The sequence below is a fragment of the Dermacentor variabilis genome, chromosome 6 (genome assembly GCF_050947875.1).
Source record: "Dermacentor variabilis isolate Ectoservices chromosome 6, ASM5094787v1, whole genome shotgun sequence".
Taxonomy (NCBI): Eukaryota; Metazoa; Arthropoda; class Arachnida; order Ixodida; family Ixodidae; genus Dermacentor; species Dermacentor variabilis.
In genome coordinates, this window is record NC_134573.1 from 5368304 (window position 1) to 5394432 (window position 26129).

The window sequence follows — 26129 nt, forward strand, 5'->3', positions numbered from 1 at the left end:
GTGGGGTTCAAATCAATAGCAGCAGTAGGTGGTGCAGCAGGCTCAGTCAAGGTGGAAGCATGATAGTCGGAGGCTGGAGTAAGGGTTGCAAGAGCCCTAGAGTACCCTGGGTTATCACTTGAGGGCATAGTCCAAAATTCACAATAAGGAGACATGCGGCATTGCCCCTTATACTGATGACCGAGTGCGGGAACATGACATTTTGCGATCAGAGGGCCGTAGCATTGGGCAATGCGATGCAATTGCTGTCGTTCACAGGGGGATCAGGAGAGACATCAATGTACATCACGGCTAGATGTCGTAAACGAAGGTAATCGGCGGAACATAGCCGACTTGGTGCAGGATCAGAAGGCTGAATGGCATGAGGTAAGGCAAGCTGGATAACCCCAGCAGAGCAGTCAATAAGAGCCGAATGTGCCAAGAGATAGTCAAGTCCTAAGATGATGGCATGTGGGCATTGGTCCAAGACGTAACACAAAACTGAAGTGTGGCGTTCGGCAACAGTGACACGGGCGGTACACAGCCCAGCGACAGCCGGAGTCACACCATTGGCTATGTGGACTACAGCCATAGGAGCAGGGGTAAGAACTTTCTTCAGACGAATACGGAGGTTTGAGTTCATGGCTAATATGTGGGCGCCAGTGTGAATGAGCGTGATGGCAGGTATAGCATCCACGTCTACGTTGATGAGGTTGTGATGTCCAGGTAGTGTGAGCAGAGGAATTTCGGGTCGGGTTATCGTGGCAGGCTCGCCTCTCGGAGCTGCATCCATCAGTTTTCCAATGAGCGGCGGGAGTATGAAGGAGGAGGAGAGCGATGACACTGAGGTGAGTGGGGCAGGTGTCAGGATGCCGAAGGGGAGTGGTTTGATCGTGCTGGCGATGATGGCAGAGGGCTGTCTTAGTCATTGTGTACCGGCACTCGGGAACTACCACCTGGATGTCAAATGTTTCGATAGCTCGGCCAAGGCTATGAGTTTCAAGCACTGCAACAATGGCGGGAAATGGGCCTAACGTGTCCACAACAGAAGCAGATGGCCTACCATCAGTCTGCGGAATTCTGATAGCGAGGACGAACGGTTGGGTGTCTGTATAACTCAGGTGTGGTGGACAGGTGGTAGTCAGGTCCGTTGACTGGGCAAAGCGTCTGTAATCCTGCGTTTGCTAGTTCTTGACGCACAATGGTTTGGATAAAGGAAATTGTTGCATGGGGCTTGTCAGGGTTACGCGCCTGAAGGGGAACTGGGGAGGCAGCTTCAATGTCGCGACGGATGATGCGCACAATATTGTCAGATGCAGCAGGAACGGGTGGGAGACGGAGGTTCTCACAGTAGGCGTCGCAATCGTGTTCGAAGACCTGTGAAGTTTGCAGTAATGCGGCAACTTTCTGCTTCTTCATAGCATCAGCATTCATTGATGACATCTTGCACTGTGGATGACTTCTTAAAAACTAGAAGCGTAAACGCGTCATCCGCGATACCTTTGAAGATACGCACAACATTTTCCGTTTCTGGCATCGTGTCATCGATTTTGTGACAAAGTGTGAGCACGTCCTGGATACAAGAGTGAACTCAGCATGCAAGTTCTTTCTGTGCGGCACAACGGCGTCCAATAGGCTTGCCAAACAGATCGATGAGCCTTTTGCTTACATACCTCCCAGCTTGTAAGTTCCTGTTCGTGGTTCAGAAACCATACCTGCGCCATGCCCGCCAGGTAAAATATGATTGCAGTAAGACACGTGGGGCTAGTTGGTGCATAGCTTTAAAAAAATGAAGCGCCAACGGTAATGGCACACAAAGAAGCAACAAAAGACAGGACATGGCGCTTGCTGTCTTTTGTTCCTTCTTTGTGTGCCGTTACCGTTGGCGCTTCATTTTTTGAAAGACAGGACAAGCGCCTTGTCCTGTCTTTTGTTCCTTCTTTGTGTGCCGATACCGTTGGCGCTTCAATTTTTGAAAGTTTTTAAAATATTATGTTTGCTAGCATCAGTGTCAGGGGCGCTATAACGAAAAGCTATTCCAAACTTTTCTATTCCAATCCTGTAATCAGCCCTCCGCAATTGGTCAAAAGCTTTTTTGGACCACCTCCACTTCACCTGTCTGTCACGTGACGTCATGAAAACCTCGATAGCTCCCCATCTGATATGACGTGTACACACTGATTATGCATGATTTGACCGAACAAAAGAAAAATATTTCTGATTTCTGATTTCTGATTTTTTCTGATTCTGATTTCTGATTCGACGCCTTTTTGCCATTAGCCCTCGGCTATGGGTCAAAAGTTTTTGGGCTGCACCCACTTCAGCTGCCTGTCACACGACGTCACAAAACCGCAAAACTCACCGTGTCAAAGTGACGTGTATGCATTAAAGATGCATAAATATGCTGAACAAAACTGAATTTTCATCTGGATAGCCACTGGCTGCCCCGGTCCAAAAGGAATAAAAGATGGCTGCCGCCGATCGCTCAGGCACTGGCTACTCGCACCTGTTGGAGAGCATGGGTGTATTTGCGTATAATAAACATTTTTGCGTGGCCCTGTAACGTTTTCGAGCACTTTTGACATGTTTACGACCTTGTTCTGCCAATTCTTCTTTGTTGAGTATCCATTCTAACGTCATTCTTAAGCTTCCATTGCATGCCGCGGCAATTTTCGATCAGCCACCGCAAGCTAAGTAAGGGAAAGCGGACCAATCGCAGATGCCAGCAGCACTCTATAATGCTTTGCGTACCCGCTCAGCAGTTGTGGTGGTTTTCAACAGCTTTGCTAGACGTTGTGGGGATTGAGGAATGCACCGGCACCATTTGTGCTGGCATTCACGTGTTCTGCTGTCCCTACGCTTCTTCGTCTTTTTACTCGCAACAGTTGTCGGCGGTGGTGCTCCACTTGTGATTGTTTGCGGTAGGGTCACTCACGTTGCGGGCTAGCCTTTTTCGGCACCTACTGACGGGAGCATGAGTCTTCACCTTCGGGTCAGCACCGAGTACGTACATGCTTTCCTCTCGTCCGCCGACACCTTTGTGTCTAGGACTTGAGCTTGTGCATGGTGCCTTTGCCCGTGCGGAGAGCGCATACTTTGTGTTGATTATTTATGGACGCTAAGCTGAAGAGCAGTGCCTAATGCTCGTGTGAAGTTGTGCTCTGCCGAGCGGCACTCATAGCAGGCCCAAGTTGTAGGAGATTGCCTTAGCTCTCGCAAGTTGGCCCATTTGTTATCGCGATAGCAAGTAGCATAGCCGCCAGAACTTTTCCTAGCGGCGTGTGTCAGTGGGAGCCTTTGCTCTCGCAGCGACGTGCTATAGGTGCCCCTGTCTCGATTTTCGCCTTGGTGTGGGAGCCCTTTGGTTCCCGCAAAGCCCTGGGACCGGGCATTTGTGCAGTGTTTGGTGCCGCCGGAGACATTAAACGGTTTCCGCCATCTCGGGGCATTACTGTGTTCTCTTGTGTGCGTTGTGCTCGGTAGCCCTTTGCAGCCTGAGTGTGCGCTAGAGGCAACAGCTGACACCGCCCTGTGGTTCACTAAGCTCAAAGCCACGGTAGTCTGTACTCTTGTGGTACTCTAGGACCCCATAACATCCACTTTGGCAGGGCCGAGATGCCGAGTCAATTCATCTGCACGCTAAGAAGGCTTGCTTATTCTCGGGGCACATATGATCTTTCCTTTTTAGCTTTTTTTTTTATTTAAGCAAAATGTTTTTGTTGCCGCAGCTTAACTCTTTCCTTATTGGGCCTATATAAATATATCAATTTGATTGACAGTTTTTAAGTAGGCTGTTAAACATTACCTTTAGAATACTTCTACTATGTGCCTCATAATCAAATCTTCGGTTTTGGCATGTAAAACCCCAGTATTCATTCATTCATACTTCTGCTAGCAATGCCATGCACCGTCTAAAATGATGATTGAACTTTAACTATTGCTCAGATCTTAGAATTTTTGGTAGGTTCGGCAGTCTGGAAAAATAAAACTTGCCTAAAGGCATCGTCAAAACTAGAATCTGGTGCTCCTACCACTCCCTCAACAAAGCACAAAATTTGCACTTTGGTCAACTTGGCAACATAATTTTTAAATGACAGCAGCACTGAAGACACGGAAGCTTCTGTCCAGTTGTTCAGTTTCCTGATTCGATGTCTCAAATAATGATAGATTCTGATGAATTCGTGTTATTTTGTTATGTTTGACTAATATCAAGTGCAACATTACTTTTCCTACCGTGGGTTGCTTTTATGCATCATTGCTTCGACAGCATATTATGTAAAAGTTATTACGAGCATTCTATTTCATTGTGTGGTGTTTTCACTCACACAAAACTACACACGTAATTACAGGTACACCTTCGACCAGAGCTTAGATAGCCATCTAATTTCTTATATTTTGAACACTGGCTGTGCTAGTGCCCTTATTGATTACTGTACAGTGCTGTGCAGAAACTGTGCAGGCTCCAGCACCAGTTGAACACACACTAAACCAGCTTACTTGCTCAGAAAAGCTGATTGAATGCAATATACAGCTATGAAGAGGCATCTGCATGCTTCCTGACTTGACAGTCATTGCTTCATGAGCCTAAAATTGCAGTAAAAAATAAACTATGTGCCTGCTGCTGTTAGTTAAAACGAATGCACCCTGCACAATAAGAACTTGCCCATTTTCATGTTTGAGATGCTACTGCCTTCCTGCATAGCATGGGCATCACTATTGCTAGTATTGATCTATATAGAATGACAGAAAGCTGAAAGCATGTTTAGTGCCAGCAAACAAGGACAGAAGGGAGACAACACAATGCGCTATTGCCATTTGTTGGGCGTGCTGGTAAATTGAAAGCATGTTTAGTGCCAGCAAACAAGGACGGAAGGGAGACGACAACACAATGCACATTGTGTTGTCGTCTCCCTTCCGTCCTTGTTTGCTGGCGCTAAACATGCTTTCAATTCACCAACACGCCCAACAAATTGCAATGCGACAGGAAGCTGAGCTAGTTGGTAAGGATTCATTATGCAAAATAGAAGTGAGGCGTGCAGACAGGACACAAGAGTAGAGAAGGGGACAACACGAACGCCGACTATCAACTGAAGGGAGCACTGAGGGGAAAAAAAGAAAGAAGACACAAAACTCATCTGCGCATGCTCAGGAATGGTAACACCACGTGTCAATCGGGTACACGTGCCGGTCTACGTGAGAGAGAACTGTTAAGGCACTTAACCTCTTTCTTATGTAAAGTAATCGAAGGCTGACTCACGCACGCACTTCCACCATTATAGATATGCTATGCCTCTACCATAAGATGCGTATCTTCATTCTTGTGCCTGTACAATATCGCGCATTCATCTAACTCTGGCGTGCAGTTACAATCTCGGCAATGTAGCGAAAGATCAGAAGGCGATCCACCGGTTAATGACCTTTTATGTTCCATTAGCCTCTGATTGATACACCGTCCCGTTTGCCCTACGTAGAACTGGCCACAGCTAAGGGGAATTTTATAAACCACACCCATACGACAGTCAGTAAAACTGTTGTTCTTATTGTGCTTCACTGGACAAATATCTGTTCGTTTTTTGCCTTTTACCCGCTCCTTTTTATTCTGTATGGCAGCACATATCTTACCTAGCTTATTGGGAGCAGTGAAAGCAGCATTAACATCATATCTACTTGCAACTTTTTTAAGCCTGTGGGACACTGAATGAATATACGGAATAGCCACTACTCTTTTTTTGCTACTACTGCTTTCTGTAATCATGTCCGTCCCTCTCGAAACCGACTTCTTAAGGCGCTCAGCCACAGTGGCCACCGCTACACTAGGATAACCTGCTTCTAATAGGCGCCGGACCTGCGCATTAAAACTGGCGCTCATTTTGTGCATGCAGGATCTGGTGAGGGAAGATTTAAGGCACGACATGGCAATTCCGTTTTTTACTAATTTAGAATGCTTGGATTGAAAGTTTAGCAACGGCTTCGAAGATCTTGGGGAGTACTGCCAACAAACATGATTTTGTTCGAAGATCAAGGAAATTTCAAGAAACTGAATTACGCGTTGCTGAGGAAATTCCTTGGTAAACTTTAATCCTCCCCCATAAAGTTTAAATTGCTCACTTACTGAGGTAGCAGCGGAATCGAATTCTTCCCTATTGCAGAAAATCAGGTAATCATCAACGTAACGAAATGTCTTGATAACGCTATCACCTAAGGCTTTCTCTAAGCAGTTGTCAAGCTTACTCACGTAAATGTTGCTAAGAATAGGGGCGACCTTTGAGCCAATACAAATGCCTGATTTCTGCAGGAAAACGCCATCTCTCCACCCAATTAGCGTCGACTTCAAGTACATTGAAAGAATTTCTAGAAAAGCTCCCGTGGAAACACCGCATCTGTCAATAAAAGCCGACTCTTGCACTTGTTCTTTAATGCACTCATTTACAGAATTTAGCAACCCGTCATACCCGTACACGGGACGGTGTATCAATCAGAGGCTAATGGAACATAAAAGGTCGTTAACCGGTGGATAGCCTTCTGATCTTTCGCTACATTGCCGAGATTGTAACTGCACACCAGAGTTAGATGAATGCGCGATATTGTACAGGCACATGAATGAAGATACGCATCTTATGGTAGAGGCATAGCATATCTATAATGGTGGAAGTGCGTGTGTGAGTCAGCCTTCGATTACTTTACATAAGAAAGAGGTTAAGTGCCTTAACAGTTCTCTCTCACGTAGACCGGCACGTGTACCCGATTGACACGTGGTGTTACCATTCCTGAGCATGCGCAGATGAGTTTTGTGTCTTTCTTTTTTTCGCCTCAGTGCTCCCTTCAGTTGATAGTCGGCGTTCGTGTTGTCCACTTCTCTACTCTTGTGTCCTGTCTGCACGCCTCACTTTTATTTTGCATAATTGATCCATATAATAGTTTTTTTTTTGTGGCCTGAGTTACAAAAGCTGGGAACTAAGAGCCAGGCACCATATCTTGTATATTTCAGATATTTTTTTTGCCCTCAGTACTTGTGCTAAAAGTAGTAAATTATTACTTTTACTGATGTTTCATGACGTGCTTCTGTGAGGTTTCACATAACAATTCACAAAGACTGTCTGAGCTTACATAATTGCTTTGCATGAGTTCAATGCACCAATGATCATGCTAGAATTTTGCGTATCACGGTATACGTTGTGGCTACTATGTCATGAAATTTAACTTCGAAACATAAAAGTGCTGAAAATGAGTACATTTCTAGTGGTAAGGAAAGAGTTAAACTTGAGAGAGAATTACATCAACACTGCTCCTGTTGCTCCCCCTTAAAGGGTCCGCACCAGGTTTGGCCATTTTGCGCAGTTGACGGTTGTGTCTGCGAAGTATTGCTCCACTGTGTGCCTTTCTCGAGGAAGCAGCCGGAGAGTCGAGGCCAGACACACAAGCGCGCCTATATAACTCGCACTGCTGAACCATCACTCGTTGTGACACAGAACTTTGAGAATTATTGAAGGCTACAGTAGTTATTTGTTTGATCTGTTGCTTAAAGAGAGGATTTAAAGTTTAGATAATAATATAACCTACAAACTGAATGTCTGCAAGTATTTGTTTCACTCTGTGTTGTAGCAAGAAGGATGTAATTCGGTTTTGTCTGCTTGTTCCCACATCGTACAGTCGCACGGCCAGAAAGCACACAGTGAGAATGCAAGAGAAAAGAATAATAAGGCGCGGCCCTCGACGTAACGGGATCCTCCAGCTCTGGTATGTCAGGACGCAAGGAAGGAATTTCACTTGTGGAGGCTAGATGGAGCAACCGGAGAGAGTGCCAGTGTTGGCAGTGATGCTCGCCTCCTGAAATCCTTGTCCCTTTAAATATTTCCACCTCTGCTGATAGCGAACCAGTTTGAACAATTCTTTGGTAGAGTACTCTCCAGAGGGCAGGCACTTTCAGCGTATAACCAAAATTTGCTATGAGGCCTCGTGAGAGGAACCTCTTAATAACAGTGCATTCACAATCGTGGCAAATAATGTAGTGATTTATTTTCCTTATGAAGGTTATTGATAAAGAGAGATCGTTTAGCACAAATTTATCAAAAATTGCAAAGGAAGAGATAAAAAAAAAAAATGTCCCAGACATTGTATTTACTCGTGCAGTGGAGACATGATAAACACAACTTTGGCCTATGCCATTTGCTCTTCCAGTGCAACAGCCAATCAAAATGATGCATAGACAGTCGCACAACTAGGAGTGAGTGAGCCCTATTTTAAAGTGAAGGTTTACTTCTCTTGGCACTCATCGTGGTGGTGGTCGTCGGCTATCTTGCCCAGCTGCCGCTATCAGACGCGTGTACGGCCGACAGCATTCGTGGCGCTTTGCCAAGCTAGCGATCTGTGCACCGAGTTGGCAACTCTTTCAGTAATCTACTTAGAGGTGTCCATTGTTGAGTGTTCCTGTGAAGATAGCTATCACCAAAAGTGATCGCTCGGGATTATCACCCACTCTCCTCCCCTGTTCCTCCTGAAATACAGTTAAACCTTTCTATATTGAACTTCAATGTAACAAAATTCACGATATAACAAGCTGTGTAACCTCTACCTTTTGGAGACGCATTAAAGTGAGAAGCAGACGAAGCATTCCTTCCCCGCTGCTGGTGTTTTTCATGATAGCGTTGTCCCACTGCAGGTGGGGCGGATTCGAAAGCGCGGCTGGCTTTGCTTCGTGCTGCCGGTGTGACCGACACAGCACGAGGCCATATCCTCTGGCTCTCTAATTCAACAGAATTAATTTTTTCTCATCCAAATTTGTTTTTCTGATTGCCTGATAATTTGAAAAATATTGCGGCCCCTTTTGTGTTATAAAAGTCCATTGGCGACTATCTTATTTGCATTAAAGGCCGAATTTTATCAAAACAAAGATAATTGCCCATTTCACCGACTGCATTTATCTAGGTTTAACTGTGTGACCCTTTCCTTGAAATGCCATCATAAATGATGACCATTAAAGCCAGGTTCATTGTTCAAATCTGCTGCATGTATCTTATCGTCCTGTGCCATTTTGTATCATAGGCTCACTAAAGCTTCGTTTAAACCGATTATCAGAGCTCACCTTTGCTACAAAGGCAACTTTTCTCTGACAGGATTGCTGCCGGTCTTGTTGCATTTTGTTGATGGCCCCTAATTCGGCCAGTTCTAAGTCAAAGGCTGTGGAGCATGGGGAGCATGCTTTGTCAAGGCCATTTTGGCACTGACACAGTCGGCAAGCACTACTGAGGGAAGTAGCATGAAAAGCTACAAGTTGGAATTGTTTCTGTGGGCTGAAGACCGGAACACTGTTGCTGTTTGCAAGTAGTAGATGTGTAAAGTACTTGCTGATGAGCTGAGCCCTTACCGCCTTGCTCTTTGTGCCATTATTACGCCTCTTTGCCACAGCACCAGATCCAGGCACTGAAGGGTGGAGGCAGTGTGGGCTGGACGCAACAGCTGCGTGCGGCCATGCTGGACCCGGCTGTCAACTTGCTGTTTGAGCGGATGCGACATGAAGTGGACTCTATGCGCAGCCGCCTCGAGGAGACCCAGAACGAACTGAGCGCCTGGAAGTTCACCCCCGACAGGTGCTGCTGCTTGAACACTGTGCAGTCTTCTTCTTCTCCTTCTCTTCAGTGCAGTGCATGGCAGACGCGCAGGCCACTTGTCGCTAGCAGCATTGTTATGTAGGTGGCTGCACCTGAGACGCCCATGCTGCAAATGCAGACCATTGTTTCCCTGATGATGCTATGCTGGTGTCAACCTCGTGCCAAGCTGTCAGGCACGTGGAATTTTCCTGCACCAACTTTCTCAAACAGTCAATCTCGCATTCCATTGCCTCTTGGGATGCCCTGAGTAGATAAGCATTTTCCTTCTTTAAATCTGCACATTCCTGTTTCACAGATTGATAGACCTTGTTTGTGTCATCAAGGCTCTTACTCAGCTCTGATTTCTTTCCGAATGTCACATTTAAAATCGGCAAGCTCAGTTCCCATAATCAAGTAGTACCCGGTACAAAGACAACTTGGCAACAGAGGCAGCAAGAAAGAGAAATTGCAAAAGTGCCTGCGCTGTCAAGTCAAGAACAAATGAATCTCCGCTGCCAAGTGATTGTGCATGCAGTGGTCCCTGTCTTCTTAAAGGGGCCACGGAACTACGCAGTCTCATGGTAAGACAACGCGGAGGATCATCACTGCACTTGCGGCGCTGGATCCTCTTGATCCAAGTAGCAATGTTGAAATCGGCTACGGTGTGCCCAGTGCATGTCAAGTCGAAAACAAATGAGCCTCCACTTTGTCTGCTGTCTCCGCTGCCAATGCTACAATGGCATTGCTATGCTCCATGTACGTCTGCGCTATGTACTCACATAGAGCCACTGCACTTTCATGCTCAAGTGTCATCTGCATTTATGCACACGGAGGTGCAGCCGTGTATCTTTTTTTCCATTTTGTGTTTACAGCAACTGCCTCCAACACTCCATGCAACTTTCTTCATGCCTAAATAGATGGGAACAAGTATTTATTGCCTTTTGGAGAAGCAATAATAAAGTCTTCCAGTCCTGGCCATATCGAGCACATTATTGCATAACTATGCTGACTGGAAATGAGAATCTTGTGATTTATTGTGCACTTGCAAGAACTTCAGCAGTACCTCATGGCTACTAAAGTAATTCCAGTACTTAAATCTGGTTCTAAACTTGAATTGCACTGCTATGCTTGCTTTATTGTATGCATATGTTGCGCATTATTTGATCACATTTTGTACATTGTGACTCATTTATTTGTTTAAAGATGTCCTTACAGGCTTCGTATGAGGCATTGGTTAAGGGGGGCGTTACAGTAGGATTAAAAGAGTATATATAGGGCATATAACAAAACATCATAGACATACATTATTAATAGACAGTGGAAAAATGTATACACATCTTATACAAGCATTAAAGCATTGTACAAAATAACAGGGTCCATAATGTACATATTAATAAGACGAACAATTCAGTTCCTTCAATGAACAATGAAAAAAAAAACGTAGCCACTCCAGTACAAATACTAAACAATACTAAAACAAATACAAGAATAATAAGCAAACTGATGAGCTCATAAACAAGAGAGCACATAACTGTAAAAAGAAAAAAGAAAAAAAGAAAAATTGAAGTTAGGCGGTGGAATATGAACTGATGAGCTGGCGGAATTTATCAGGATTAGGTTCGGACACGATGAAATCAGGAAGAGCGTTCCGCAATCGAATGGCACAAGGAAGCGTCGACCAATTAAATGCATGTGTGTTCCCGTAGATGCGTGTGAAGCTGAGGTGATTATATAATCTGCGAGATGTGAACGGTGCAACTTGAAGCCGTAAAGAAGATTTCCTATCTGCATGAACGTACTACTTGTGAAATAACATACTTGTGAACAATACGTTAACATTGTAACAAAAATGTCGCAGTTTCACCCAAAAGGTGAAGCACCGATTGCTATAGCAAATTAGTGGATAGCTATAAAAAGTAAGGATAGTAGTATTATCGGTTGTCTAAACTTGTAAACATTCGCTTACTAACTAAATTAACAATCACGGTGTCATGCGCACACAGGTAAACAGGAACACGTCTCACCCCATGACAGGGGAAACTTGCTGTCAGTATGCTGGAGTGAGGAATCACGGAAGCAGCAACGAGCGAATTGACCTTCGTGCATCTGTCACTTCAACGCCAGCAAAACTTCGAAAGAACAGCACATACGAAGCTGCAAACACCGCAGATTGCTTTCAAGAAACGGCGGCCAGACGGCCGCGCCGTTAGCAGCCTCCGGAGAAGAACACTCCCCCTCACCCTCGTGAGGGGGAGTGTTCACCCTCGTGCACGACAGGAGAGAGTGCGCTTCTGGCCTGCCTGCCTCAGTTGTGCATGCAGGATTGAGCCATGTTTTCCGGCTCACCCTCGCATGCTTTCACTGGCACACTCAGCATACGGTGCGCGGCAACGATTTTATCACCCTTGAAATTTATGCAGAACCTCGCGGCGACGCCGATGGCAGAAATGCACGTGGAGCGTCCATATATTGCTATCACAATAAAACCTCTCATTCAATGAGCAACACAAGGCTTATCTGACCACTATGTGAGGTAATCCGCAATTTAGTTGCATTATTAATAATAGGGGCGAAATAGATGCAGCAGTTTTCAAGTTCTGAAAGAAAACTAAGTGCAACGATAGACAGTACACGAAGGAACAACAGGACAAGGCATTTACTCAAACGAAAAATTCATTGAAAGGGAGCTCAAATATATAGGCCTAACAAAGAGGAGTGATCACGCATGCGATCAGTGCATTTAGTGTTGATATAGAAGATTTGTACAGGGGTGGGGCAGAAGCCTGGAGGCTTACGAGAAGAGTTCTACTTAAATTCAGGACGACGCAACAAGCTGTGGAAAGAAGAATGATAGGGGTAACTTTAAGGGATAAGAAAAGAGCAGATTGGGTGAGAGAACAAACGCGAGTTAATGACGTCTTAGTTGAAATCAAGAAAAAGAAATGGGGAGGCATGGGCAGGACATGTAATGAAGATAACCGATGGTCATTAAGGGTTACGGACTGTATTCCCAGTTAAGGGAAGCATAGCAGGGGGAGGCAGAAAGTTAGGCGGGCGGATGAGATTAAGTTTGCAGGGACAACATGGCCACAACTACCGTATTTACACGATTGTAAGTCGACCCCCCCCATAACGCTAGACCGGGGAAGAGAAAAACAAAAAAAAAAAAAACCCGAGAGCGCATTCGATAACGAAAATTTATTAGTAGCTGACATGGTCATTGGACTACTCGTCTTCACTAGTGCTGCCATCGTCATCGTTGCTGCGGTTCCACAGCGCGTCGGGGTCCAGCGAAATTTCAAATTTGGCAAACGACCGCACCAGGTCATCGTGCAGAACAGCAACCCACGCCAAATGCACCCAACCACGCGCAGCCGTCAGGGAGGCTCTTTTGACAGGTCCGGTTGGCGTAATTTCGCAGTCTTCTGCCGCCAGCCACTCGTACTCACGGCGGAGCAGAACCTTAAAATTCAGGCGGAGGTCCGGGCTTATTTCATGACCACGTCGCACTTCACTGGCAGGGACCGATTATGCATTTCAGCGACGTACGCCGCAAGCTTAGCCTACAGCTCCGGAAAGCGTCTAGACTTCGGCACGTGGGAAATTTCTCACTTGCCGCCACAGGGTGAAAATTTCGCTTCGCTGCAGTCGCCACTCTCGCACTACCCGTTTAGAAACATCAAAATTGCGGCCCGCTGCGCAGTGATTTGTTTCTTCGGCGTAAAGGATGGCAGCCCTCTTGAACGCTGCTGTGAACGAGTGCCGAAAGATTAGTGGGCCTGCAGCACTCATGACGACTGGGGAAGTGTAGAAGTAGCCGAAGTGGAGTGCGTCAAGAAGTTCATCAAACCAATGCTTTTAAACGGAGAAAGAGAAACCCGTGAGCGGTGTCTGCTCTTCCATGAACTACCGATACTCCCCGCAAGCGCCGCCGTTCTGAGGGTGCCGCCGCAAATGGGAACAGCGGCGCTTTTATCACCTATCGACATCCCCCCCCCCCCCCCCATGAGTGTTGCATGCACTGCAAGACTCTCAAAAATGTTGAAAAACCCTTCCGAAAAGCGAACAAACACGCGGGATAGCGAAAAGATACGGGTAGGGCTATAGAGCAAACATAAAACTGTAACTACGTTGTAGCTCTCGTTAATATGGCTTTTTTTTTGGCGGGGCCATGTTTTGGTTTCGATTGTAAGTCGACCCCCCAACTTCAGACTTTCAAATTTTAAAGAAGGGGTCGACTTACAATCGTGTAAATACGGTAGTGCATGACCGGGGTAGTTCGAGCAGTATGGGAGAGGCCTTTGCCCTGCAGTGGGCATAGCCAGGCTGATGATGATAATGATGGTGGTGGTGGTGGTGGGGGGGGGGGGGACTCCTGCACCATTTGTGCCATTTTGATATGAATGCAAATTTCTGGAAACATTGAGATTGACAAGGAAGCTTGAAAACAAGTTATGGGACCGCACAACGAGCGATGGAACAAAGAATGTTAGGCATAATGTTAAGAGACAGGAAGGGAGCAATGTGGATCAGAGAGCAAACGGGGATAGCCGATATTCTAATTCAGATTAAGAGAAAAAAATGGAGCTGGGGAGGTCATATAATGTGTACGTTAGATAACCGGTGGACCATTAGGGTTCGAGAATGGGTGCCAAGAGATGGCACATGCAGTCAAAGACGGCAGATGACTAGGTGGGGTGGTGAAATTATGAATTTCGCAGATGCTAATTGGCATCAGTTAATGCAGGACAGGGGTAATTGGAGATCGCAGGAAGAGGCCTTAGTCCTGCAGTGGACATAAAATAGGCTGCTGATGATGCAAATTGCTGTGCCAAATTGTGCCAAACATGGAAAATTGACCAACATTGTGCCACGCTGTGCCAGAATGACTTCAGCATGTGCGCTCTGGCAGTGGCTGCAAACAGCAAGCAGATTCATTCTAAAGAAAAAAGTGCAGCCGTTCACTTTCTGCACCCCATGCGACGGCGCATCCAGCACAGTTTCTCGTAATTTTCGCGCTTATAACTCTGGTCTTTTCAGCACTTTCGGCAAGGGGCCAGAGCGCACGCAACCACTCCCAGCTGGTGTCAGAACGGCCAGGGCAGCTGTACTTGGAGGGTACTAAAATACGACTGAGTAGGCCGAGTGGCAAAGCGGTCCCTAGCTGAGGCGCAAAACAATGACAAGTAGGCTCAGAGTGCTGTGAGCGAGCAAGATATTAAGGAGGCGTGCGCTGCAGCGGGTTCAGCGGGTGGGCGTTTCTGTACCCAGGGTCAGTGTAATGTAGAACTATTCCAATCTGTTTTTTGTGCTCATATGGAAGAGGCCTGTGTCATTTCGACTTATCACGAAGGGCTAATGATGGATTTGGAATAAAAATAGGTTGGAATAGTTTTTCGTTGTACCAGCGTAAGGTCGAGTGTGGCTCTACCGGTCTGCAGTAACATATGGTGATTCAGAAATTAAGTTGCCGCGTCGATTGGGCCGCATAATTGGAGAGCATTTTTCCACTATCATCATGAACATGAGAGCAGGAATATATAGTTTGATCGTAGTGTCACCATGTTTCTGGCTTTACAGGAAAGTGTGCACCGTGCCACCACGTAACCCACTCTCCTTATTCTAGTATGCTATAGCTACAAAGCACACTTCTACTGACCCATGTTCTGGTTGGCTTGTGGGAAGGTGAAACTGTTTTTATTACGTTGAAATGGTTTTTAATGAACCACAGTAGTTCATAACTCTGGCTTCTCTGTGTGGTCTGTTGGTGAAGTGCATTTCCAGGCACTTCACCCACACTGTCGAGCCATTAAAGAAAATTTATTTATAAAGAATTTCTTGGGCTACTTTTCAAAATTTCGGACTGCCAGTGGAGAATGCATGATTTTTGTGATTGCTACTACTAATTGAGAATCTGCAGGCACTATTACCAAAAATTTGTATTCATTAAACAGTTTCAGTATCAGGATAATCTGCTTCAAAATTCAGCATAAGACGTTGCTTGATGCAGTTGCAATACAGCGCTCGTGTTGGTTCTGTGTCCCGTTGTGGTTTCAATGTGCACGGCCATATTCCATTATTCGACCAAAATTCAGATTGGCCTGCTCGAAACTGCTTCAAAATGAAATTTTATCTGCTCTAGATTGCTCCAAAATAACAGTTGCTTCAAAATGCAGTTTTGCCCATTCCACACTGCCCCGAAATGCAATTTTGCTTGCTAAAAAATAATGCTCTCAAATTACTCCTGGCAGTCCCACCCCTGTTTGTACTATTGTATCCCCCATGGTGAATTAATGGCCTGGGTAAAAGAATCTATCACGGCCGATAATGACTAATATTCCTTTTGCTTGAATAGTGAAACTTCAGTTGCAAGCTTCTTTCAGTTGCTCTGTTTCGACTTAAAGTTTACATTTAGTTCTTGGGAAGGAGGCCTTTATGTTCAGCGTTCTGGGATTTGTATAGGATCGTCAGGCTTACCAAGCGAAAATTTTTTAGGTAAGTTTTATGTGGGCCTGGAGCGTCATCTCTCAGGACTAGCAAAAAATGTCTTTAGATAAGTGGATAATTTTCTAGTGTTGACTAATTCCAATAACCTGTTTCGGGGTGTTGTAAACATATTGAAAGTTTTCAAGGAAAGCGGCTTAAAGTTAAACTTTTCTTTCGAATTGTTCCAAGATAATCAGTTACAGTTTCCTGATCTAAATCAATCAATCTTTCAACTGCTTCACGTTTGCTGGTACTACTGACCCAGATGTATTAAGCGTATGCTTAACTACAGGTCGGGCCATTCGAAACTAGAAAAAGAACAGATTGTTAAAACCGGTTTGGGACCTGCTTTGAAGAAATCCTGGAAGACTTGATGGATTTAAGCTTCCACAATCAAATCGACAAGTTGGAACAAGCTCGCTATTCACAGAACCTATAAAATCAGTTTGCGCTAACGCTTTGAAAGAAATCACAGCCATCGAGAGAGGAGCCCGGGCATGAGGATTGTCGTAAAGCGAAAAAAAGTGCAACCGTTGCATACTATGTTACATAGAACATCATATGAATTAAAACACATAGGCTCCAGGTACAAAGTGGACATCATTTTTTCAGGCAAGAATAACCTTGAAACTATGTTTGCATTTTCACAGAAAGCCCCCAGAAAGTGGAAGTGTATTTCTTTTGTGACGAAAGGCGGGTGCCAAGGCCTCACAGGGTCGCCCGAAGTACAGTTGTGTGCACTTCAAGTCACACTTAGTCAACAACATGCGTAGAACTTATACAACTAGAAAGCATACACAACTTATCGCATTAGTGATACAAACAGATACGTAATAATTGTTTGCAAATATATAAAAAAAATGTCAGTCATAAAATAGAACAATACTACAAAGCTGGCAAAATGAGTGTAAGAGCAAATCATCTCATAGGTAGTAAAATAAATATACAGTATATCGACTAAATAAATATCCCATTCCAGTTGTTCCAAGAGGCGTTTAAGGTAACTTACATAATAGTTCCCCAAACACGAATGCAGTATGGTAACCTTGAGTACAGAAGCATGTAATACATGGATATCTTTAACCAGGGGGCAACAAATGAGATGTTTTACAGACAACTGAATGATTTACTTGGATCAGACACTAATTTTGTGGTGGGAAAATTCTAAGAAATATTCTCATTGAACAGACACCAAGGAATTTCTGGTTTGAAAATTTCTTTAGTTCAATATGCTCATAGACAACTTTCAGAATGATACTTTCTACTGTATTGATAGAATTAAAAATAATGTAGTTTGTATTTGTAACATTTAACTGAGTAAATTTTAGGTTGTGTGACAGGCATCGTGTACTTGATTCCATTCAGTTGTGGCAAAGTGTATGTGTCCTAGTCTGGGTGCTGCGTCAAGATAGCACCAGACTTCAATTGAATCATGGGGGGTGTTGCATGTGGCCACTCACTCTAGAGAATGCGGGTGCTATCTCACGCTAAATGAAGCTGTCTTGAAAAGCAACAATCGGCTAACTCAAGCTCAAGCCTACCATATCAGAAAAAAGATATGGCTGCCGACCTTCTCTGTTCACAATTGCTTTTGGTCACCCCCGTTTTTTGTGCTCCCTTTCAATAAATCTTTCAATTGTGGGTAAGCTCCTTGCCCTGTTGTTTCTTCGTGTATGTCTATTGTTGCGCTTAAAAGGTTTTCAGGATGCAAATCAACCAACTAGCTTGGCATTATAAAACATCGTTCCAGCGCACAATTGAACACGGACGAGAAGAGAAAGACAACACGAACGCCGGACTTCAACAGAATTTTATTCTTGGAAAACAGGGCTTTATGTATACAGGGGGAGGGAGTGGGGGGGCTGCTAGTGCGCAGGACCACTCAAAAATATTTCCTTGTTCTAGGCAACAGTCATCAGAGGTGTCAAACCAAAATAAGAAAAAAAGAAAATCTTTTCCCTCTCTTTTTTACATCACTCAGTACAATCTTGCTCATCTCCCGCCCTACCTAGCTGATTCTACACACCCGTTTGCCCTGAGATAATCAAGTTCTTTTTTCCCGAGTACAACAGAAGGAGCACTGACACAGCAATCGTTTTCATTGGAGATACAAAACGCTTCAAAAATTTCCCGGTTTTTCTGATTGCTATATTTGCGCAACACACATGTTCGTTCGAAAAACACCTTGCATGCTGGCTTGTGCAAGCAACGGCGAATGTAGTCGGCTAAATGACCAGCGCCACTTAGTGAAGTAGCATTCCTGCGATGCTCTAGCAAGCGTTCATTCAGACAGCGCCCGGTTTGGCCAATATAGCATTTCCCACAGGCGAGGGGAATACTATACACAACACCGACGTCACATTCAACGAGGGCTTTGGTGTGCTTTATTTTGCAGGCTGGCTTCTTCTGGGATTCGTTTACTAGGCGACACATTTGTCCCAGCTTTTCCGGTGCTGAAAACACAACACGCACCCCGCACCTGTCGCCAACCTTCTTGAGGCGGTGAGAAACCTGGTGCCAATAGGGCACTATGACAGGGCGCTTTTGCGGGCGTGCGTCTTTTTTCAGCCTGCGCCTCCCATCAACCTTTACCTCGCGAATCTGGCTGTCTAACACCGAGGCCACGATTTCTCCGTGGAATCCAGCCTTCTCCAGGCACCTTAGCTGGGCGTCGACGCTGTCACGAACTTGATGTTCGCATGACTTCTCTAGAGCAGAGCGGATGCAGTTTTTTGCTATAGCTCTTTTTACGAGCTTGGAGTGGGCCGATTGATCATTCAGAATTTGTTTTTTCGACCGTGGCTTGTACTGCCAGCACACGCGCGCTCCATGAAAAATAAGACACAAGTCGAGGTACTGGATGTGATCATCTTGCGGCAGTTCGTGCGTGAACTTCATTCCAAAGGCGTTACTAGCAAAAATATCGAGAATGTTGCTTATACTATTGCCTTTATCCTGAGCATCAGTCGTATTCATTACCACGAGGTAATCGTCGACATATCTAAAAACTTTCTGCACGCCTGCGTTGTAAAGGGACGCTTGAATGCGCTTGTCAATACCTGCTAAGAAAATATCGCTTAAAAGTGGTGCTAGGCAAGAGCCGTTGCACACTTCTTTTTGGATAAAACAGCTGTCATTAAAAGTTATAATGGTGGATGAGAGATAAAAGGATATTAGCTCTAAAAAATTGTCGGTTGATAACCCAGTCATGTTTTGGAAGGCCACTGGTGCCATGTCTTCAATGTGTCTCCTAACCGCACTGAAAAGCTCAGGATGAGGCAATGAGTAAAACAAATCTTCTACATCGATAGAAAATGCAAACCTGTGTTGACACGAGATTTCACAGCCAGAAAAATATTCGATAACCTCTGTAGAATTTTTTACCAGAAAAGGGTCTTCTAACGGAATGGTACTAAGGTACTAATCATAACCAACTAGCCCAGCTGTCCATACTTAGCAACTAGCTTGGTTGGCTATCTTGTTGCTTTTCATGCTGTTCTACATGCAGATTTTAATACTAAGCTTTCTTCCATAGGAATACGTGATTCTGTAGAATAGCATTGAAACATTACTATATGTCAGAAATTTGGCAGCTTCCATGCAGGAATTACAAAATACAGTCGTCTCCAATATAGCTCAAATATCCCTAGCATTATCTCCTGTCATTGGTTGTCTGTTAAGTCGGCTTTCATTTCAACGGACCCTGATAATCCAACAAAAAACGGCCGTTTTATCCAAAGTCCGTAATATCTGAAACGCCTTTGTCACGATCTACCCGCGCTCGTAAACAAGGGAGGGTTCGAGGCACCCTCCGTTAGACACGCTCCGCAGCGTAGTGGTGCTGAACGATGATTGACCGCCGAGCAGCCGTGCTCGTCGGTGTTTATTGCAGTGCAGTGACCATTGTTGCCTGCCGAGCTTAGCAGGCCACCGAGCCTGGCGGCGAACGAACATTGTGCCTGAGGGGGCGTCACATGCTTGCTACACCCCCTTAGTCCCAGTTTGTTTGTTAAATAAAAAACAAACGTCCATGTTCAAAATATGAGGCTCTGCCTCCACCCTAGCTGGGTCTACGGTGCCTGCTATCCAGGCGAGTAACGGTCCGGTGGCCTCCACCGTCGAGCACTCCGCCTGTGCACCGGTGTTGATGGGTCGGGTGTGGCAACGCCAGGTGCTGCCTGAGCCAGCCTCGCTCCATCCGGAGGGTTCGTAGTGGTCGGCCTCGTGAGTGGTGCTGGGCTCGACATCGGTCCAACGGGTGCCACACCACTGGCAACGGTTGTCGCATCCGAGCTGGGTGGTGCTCTGCTAGAAGCGACTGGTGCTGCCGCTAGCCCTCCTGCGGGCTGGAACTCGCAAGTGGCAGTCAAGGGTGCTGGCCAGGTCCCGAGGCGAGGCCTGACATGGTCAGCGTGTCTGTGCCACATGGCCCCATCTGGCATGCGGACGAGCAGTGATGAGGCGCTGGCAGGAGACACCACCTGTCCGGCTGGCCAGGGTAGGCCAGGATGGAAGTTCCTGGCAAAAACTGGAGCTCCCGACTCTGTCAAAGGCCCGGGACGGCACCCTTGGTCAGCAGCCAGCTTCTGCTTCAGCTGCTTCAAGAGCACTGTGGATCGGAGGTCCGGATGCAAGACGTACAAGGGTGTCTTGACCATCCGACCCAGCAGGAGCTCACAGGGGGCACGGCCAGTGACATCGTGAGGCGTGGTCCGGAACTGAAATGGTATCCGGGCAATCTGCATCCGGAAATCCCCAGTCTGGCTCTTCTTGAGCTTCGCTTTGATGGTTTGCACCACCCGCTCGGCTGCACCATTTGAAGCAGGGTGGTACGGCAGAACTATCATCTGGCGGATTCCGTTCTTCGTCAGCCAGGCCAGGTACTTTGTGCTGGTGAAAGCAGGACCATTGTCGGACACGATGACATCCGGCAACCCCTGGGCAGCAAAGACCTGTCGTAGCGCTGCAATGGTCATGTCTGCTGATGGAGGGGTGACAGGTAGAACTGCCACCCACTTCGAAAAGGCGTCCACCACCACCAGGAAGTAATGGCCCTGGAAGGGTCCCCCAAAATCCACATGTAGGCGGGACCACGGTCTCTGTGGGAATGGCCAGGGGGTGCTTTCCACATGACGTGAGGCTCGCTGATGCTCCTGGCAGATTTGGCAGCTCTGCACCACATGCAGGCTGGCTTCCGATTACTCTGGCAGACGAACGCCCAGTGCATGAATCCAGTTTCGGCCCAGCAGCGTCGGCGACGACCCCTTCGTTAAGTAAAGGGGAAGGGTTGCCTCCCTGTCGCCAAAACGAACGCTGACCTGTGGCTGACCCTGGACCTGGGAGAGTTGCCTGGAGGAGCTCTGCAGCATCACGCCCGAAGCCTCGACGGACACGTCGGGGAAAGCACGCTTGAAGAGTTTCCCAGTCATTACTGACACGCTGGCCCCTGTGTCCAGCTCCATGGAAATGGGGTGCCTGCAGATTTCGACGGTCAGCATGTACGGCAGCACAGACGACGGTACAAAGCCTGTGTGCCACATGTTGAAAATTGGCGGGTTCTCGGCCACGACGTGGAGCCTGGCCGCAGAAGTACTTGAGCCTGCTGCCGCACGCCCCCGCCGCGTACGCTTGCGACGACTGCCCTGGCCGCGGCCTTGTGTGGTACCTGGGCTTGAACCAGGCTGCTGCTGCTGCTGTTTGCTGTTCGTCCTCCCCCTTCGGCATACACGTGCCAGGTGCCCAGTTTTCCCTCACCTAAAGCATTGTGCTTGAGAGAACTGGCACTGTGATGCGGAGTGGGCACCACCACAGCAACCGCAGGTACTGCCCTTTGTCGCCAACTCGTTGACCACCGCTTCCGCCGACGGTGAGCCAGTTGCATGAAAAATCTCGCCAGCGTCCTTGGCGGCAGGTTCCATTTCCAGCGCTGCCTTCACGGCGTCGTCCAGCGAGGGGTCAGGAAGCTCCAGGAGTCGCGTCTGCATGGCGGGGTTGTTGATGCCGCACACGAAACGGTCGCGGAGCAGCGAGTCCAGCTGGTCCCTGAAAACGCAGTCACTCGCTAACCCTCTCAGCGCAGCAACAAACTGCCCGAGAGTCTCTCCTTCCCAGCGGCTCTGGTTGTTGAAGCGGAAACGCTCTATTTGTGTGGACGGTGCTGGGTTGAAATGCGAGCGCAGTATGGCAAGCAGCTCACCCAGCGTCTTAATGTGCGGCGTGGCTGGCTTGAAAAGGTCGAGCAAGAGGCTGAAGATGCGGGTCCTGCAGCTGGCTGGGAAAATGTCGTGCTGTTTGGCCTCGGGTGTGTCGTTTGCCCGGAAGAACATGTGGACTTGCTCCCCGTAAATTTGCCAGGCAGACCTATCTCCCTCGAGCAGCTTGAGCCTTCCGTACAGCGGCATGTCGGCAGCAATGGGGGGCGGTGTTTCGCCGCTCGCGGTGGCGTGGCACGATCCATGGGTACTCGTCGCCAGAGTCACGAGTATCCCATCCTCGTCGCCTGTGTCACGATCCACCCGCGTTCGTGAACAAGGCAGGGCTCGAAGCACCCTCCGTTAGACGGACGCTCCGCAGTGTAGTGGTGCTGAACGATGACTGACCGCCGAGCAGCCATGCTCGTCGGTGTTTATTGCGGTGCGGTGACCATTGTTGCCTGCCGAGCTTAGCAGGCCATCGAGCCTGGCGGCGAACAAACAGTGTTCCTGAGGGGGCATCACATGCTTGCTACAGCCCCACTGCCGAAGCTTTCGTCGCAATGTCTACCAGCTTTATTGCAAAGTGTGAGTGACGATCTTGCAAAGTAAAACAGAAACAAAAAAGTCGCAGTCTCGCCCGAAAGGCAAAGCATCAATTGTAACAGCAAAGTAAGTAAGATATGCATGGCAGCAGCAGCGCGCAAATTGACCTTCGTGCTCTCTTGCGTCAACGCGAACTAAACGTCGAAAGCACAGCACATACGAAGCTGCCGGCACAGGGCGCACTTTGTTCACATCGCAGATCGCTTTCAATATACGGTGTGTTTGTGCACTTTGTCAACGTTGCAGATTGCTTTCAAGATACGGTGCCCACGCGAGTGCGCACTATGTCCAGATCGCTTTCAAGATAGGGCAACTGCACGGCCGCGCCGTTAACAGCAGACACCACAGTAGAGAACCCCCCTCCACGTGCCTTGCAAGCGAAAGGCAGCATGCTGCTACCCCGCTTTCCTACCTCCCTCGCACACAAGATATTGAGCCATGATCGTCAGCTGACCCTTGCAAGTCAGTTGCCAGCCTGTGTCAACCACGCAAAAATCCCCTCTATACGCCCGATATTGACAAAAAATGCCACTAATTTCATCCGCTGTAGCCGATAGTCCGTTGTAACTTAACCATGCTGCAACGGACTATCGTGGTCGGTTAAAAGAGAACTTCGTTGCATTAATAAAATAGGTAGAACAAGCTAAGGCTGGAATATAATCCATTATACCGGGAAGTCTGTTGTATGCGGGTCCATTGTAACGAGTGTAGACTTTATATGCAAAAACATTGCATTATGTATTTCCATGTACAAAAGAAAACAGTGAATAGTGCTGCAGTGCTCCACATCCTATGCCTGTCCTTTAGAATGTTGCGCTGCACTAGCGTCAGTTTTAATGATGGCTTCTGTTTTCTCCAGATTGGTCACAGGTTCGATCCCAGTCGCAACGATCACTTCTTCAATGGGCATGAAATGCAAAAATGCTCATGTACTTAAATTTAGATGCATGTTAAAGAACCCAGGTGGTCAGAACTACAGTGTGCCTCATGATCAGCATCTCGTTTTGGCGTGTAAGACCGTTACAATTTATTCTTTTTTGAATTGGAGTAAAGAGATTCTCGGGACTGTCCTTATTGGTTTTGTGACGGCCCTTATCTGAACACATTAAACATTATTATTTTGTAATTTATTGTAGTAATTGTATATTGTCACGTGGTCGTGACATCAAAGAACACAGTAGCAATACTGTGAAAGGAAAAACTAGCTTTTATTGGGCGAACCTGTGCCCACAAGACAGGCTACACATAAAGCACAACGAGAGCGGCGAACACAGTCGGCGCTCGTCGAAAATCTGACAAGTGGCTCAAGCGCGTCGGCTTCTATACATCAATCGTCGAATGTTCCAGACTAATTGCTGGGACCCGTGCACCTTCCACAAAGTTCTACATTATTCGCGTCGCGCACGCATGCAGTCAGATTACACAAGTTTCGGTCACAGACAGTGGATGGAACCATCGATAACATTCCAGAAACTTCCCACACATGCAAGCGCATCCTGCGCTGTGCGATAACATTTGTTAGGCGGTGAAACGTGCCGCCCGATAAAGACAAGTACACGTGTCAATATGGTATTAAATTTCTTTTAGTAATGTTTTCTTTTGCTCAGTAAATTGTGGCATGCATTCTGTAATTCTGTAAACTCTTCTGTTGAACCAATGCACTTCAGGTGTAAATAATTGTGTAAGTGTCCTAGATTGTCTATGCATTTGTAAATCAGAGTTGTAATTTGGAGCTTTTCTCAAGGGTAACCTTCTATGTCATTTTTTGTTGTTGCTACTTTATAAGATACATTTGTCGAGCAGTGTAATATAATGTAATATAATGTAATATAATGCAAGTGCAACAGCACGAGCCCAGCTGGAATAAAGCTGCTCCTTATAATAACAATGACAAGAAATAGTATGTACGAACTTGTAGCGTATGGTACTGCATAGTTGTCTTGTGACAATGCACTTGTATTCAGATAGGAAAGATCATTGAAGTTGTAATCTGCACTAACACGTGAATGCGCACGTGTTGTGCATGTGCCAGCAACATGCTGCAGTGGATATCCACAAGTAGGTGTGCCATGGTGCAAGTAAAACATTTTCCATTGTTGGAGCGGGTTCTCTGTACAAGTGAGTGGGCATAAACCACTACAGCGGGATGAACAGGAAGCAGTTTGTTTAGAGGCCAAATGTGCTTCTCCATGCAGCAACACGGGCAAGCGGCTGATGGCCAAGTGCCGGCTGCTCTACCAGGAGAATGAGGAGCTGGGCAAGATGATTTCCTCGGGTCGCATGGCGAAGCTCGAGGGTGACCTGGCATTGCAGCGTAACTTCAGTGAGGAGATGAAGAAGAGCCAGACTGGTGAGCGCACGTGCACAGCTGGCAGAACTCTCTCTTAAGCCCCTCCCCCTCACTGTGTGCAGAGCAAGACGAGTTCCTGCTGGAACTGGACGAGGAGGTGGAAGGCATGCAGAGCACGATCTACCTGCTGCAGCAGCAGCTGCGTGAGGCCAAGGAGGCGCGGATGCAAGCCGAGCGGAGGCTGGCCAGCGAACGTGGAGATGAGCCCGTGCTCAACGGGCATGTTGCGGGCTCTACTGCAAGCACACCGGCTGCTACTCCGCAGCCAGCCAGGGGCGGAAAGCGCACGACATCGCGGGCAACGCGGGCAGCACCTCGGCGAAGTGCTGCACCTCGAACTCGAAAGCGCGCACGAGAGCAGGGTGCGGACGGGCCAGATGCCAAGGTGTCTTCGGCACTCGAGATAGACGCAGACACAGAGGTGCAGGTGGCACAGACACTTGCCTACCTGTTTGTGGCTAATAAAGAGCGCCAGCAGGATGGCTCATCTGACTCTGCCGCAGCCGATGACGCGCAGGACCTCTAACGCCATGGGCAGACTTGTAAAATAGCATCTCGTGTGGGCGCCATTTCTCATTGTGTGAGTGTGACAGTGGAGGTGCGCGCATTCTTAGTGAGTGCAAGTGGGGGTGTTTGGGAAAATCACTTGTTCATGATTTGTGGTATCACTGTGAGAAATAAACTGACTGTTGAAGTGTATTGTAGTGTACATTTCCCCGCTTACCACAAGACACTAGCTGTGCATTTGCCCTTGACCAAGTACGAATGTGCCTCTAATCTCGCATTAATTTCTCATGAATGGTTGAGGGCCTGGTCAAGTATCATGCTGTATTTTTGCTTTTTTGGCCAGTACTGCCACCTGAGGTTTTCACATACTTAATGATATCAGCTAGTCCACATGCTTTCTCTTTCATCTATGCTGACTGTCTC

General features: G+C 47.0%; 1 protein-coding gene across 6 annotated transcripts in view; it reads left to right on the forward strand.

Annotated features, from left to right (window-relative positions):
- The window catches only part of fl(2)d (Pre-mRNA-splicing regulator female-lethal(2)D), a 187757-nt gene extending 161859 nt beyond the window's left edge, over positions 1-25898 (forward strand). For all 6 annotated transcript variants that reach the window (XM_075694705.1, XM_075694701.1, XM_075694702.1 and 3 more), the window contains 3 exons: positions 9385-9566; positions 25045-25199; positions 25262-25898. In XM_075694705.1, coding sequence (XP_075550820.1) covers positions 9385-9566; positions 25045-25199; positions 25262-25725 — 801 coding nt within the window. In that variant the 3' untranslated portion in view covers positions 25726-25898. The remainder of the gene's footprint in view (positions 1-9384; positions 9567-25044; positions 25200-25261) is intronic.
- The last annotated feature ends 231 nt before the right edge of the window (positions 25899-26129 follow it).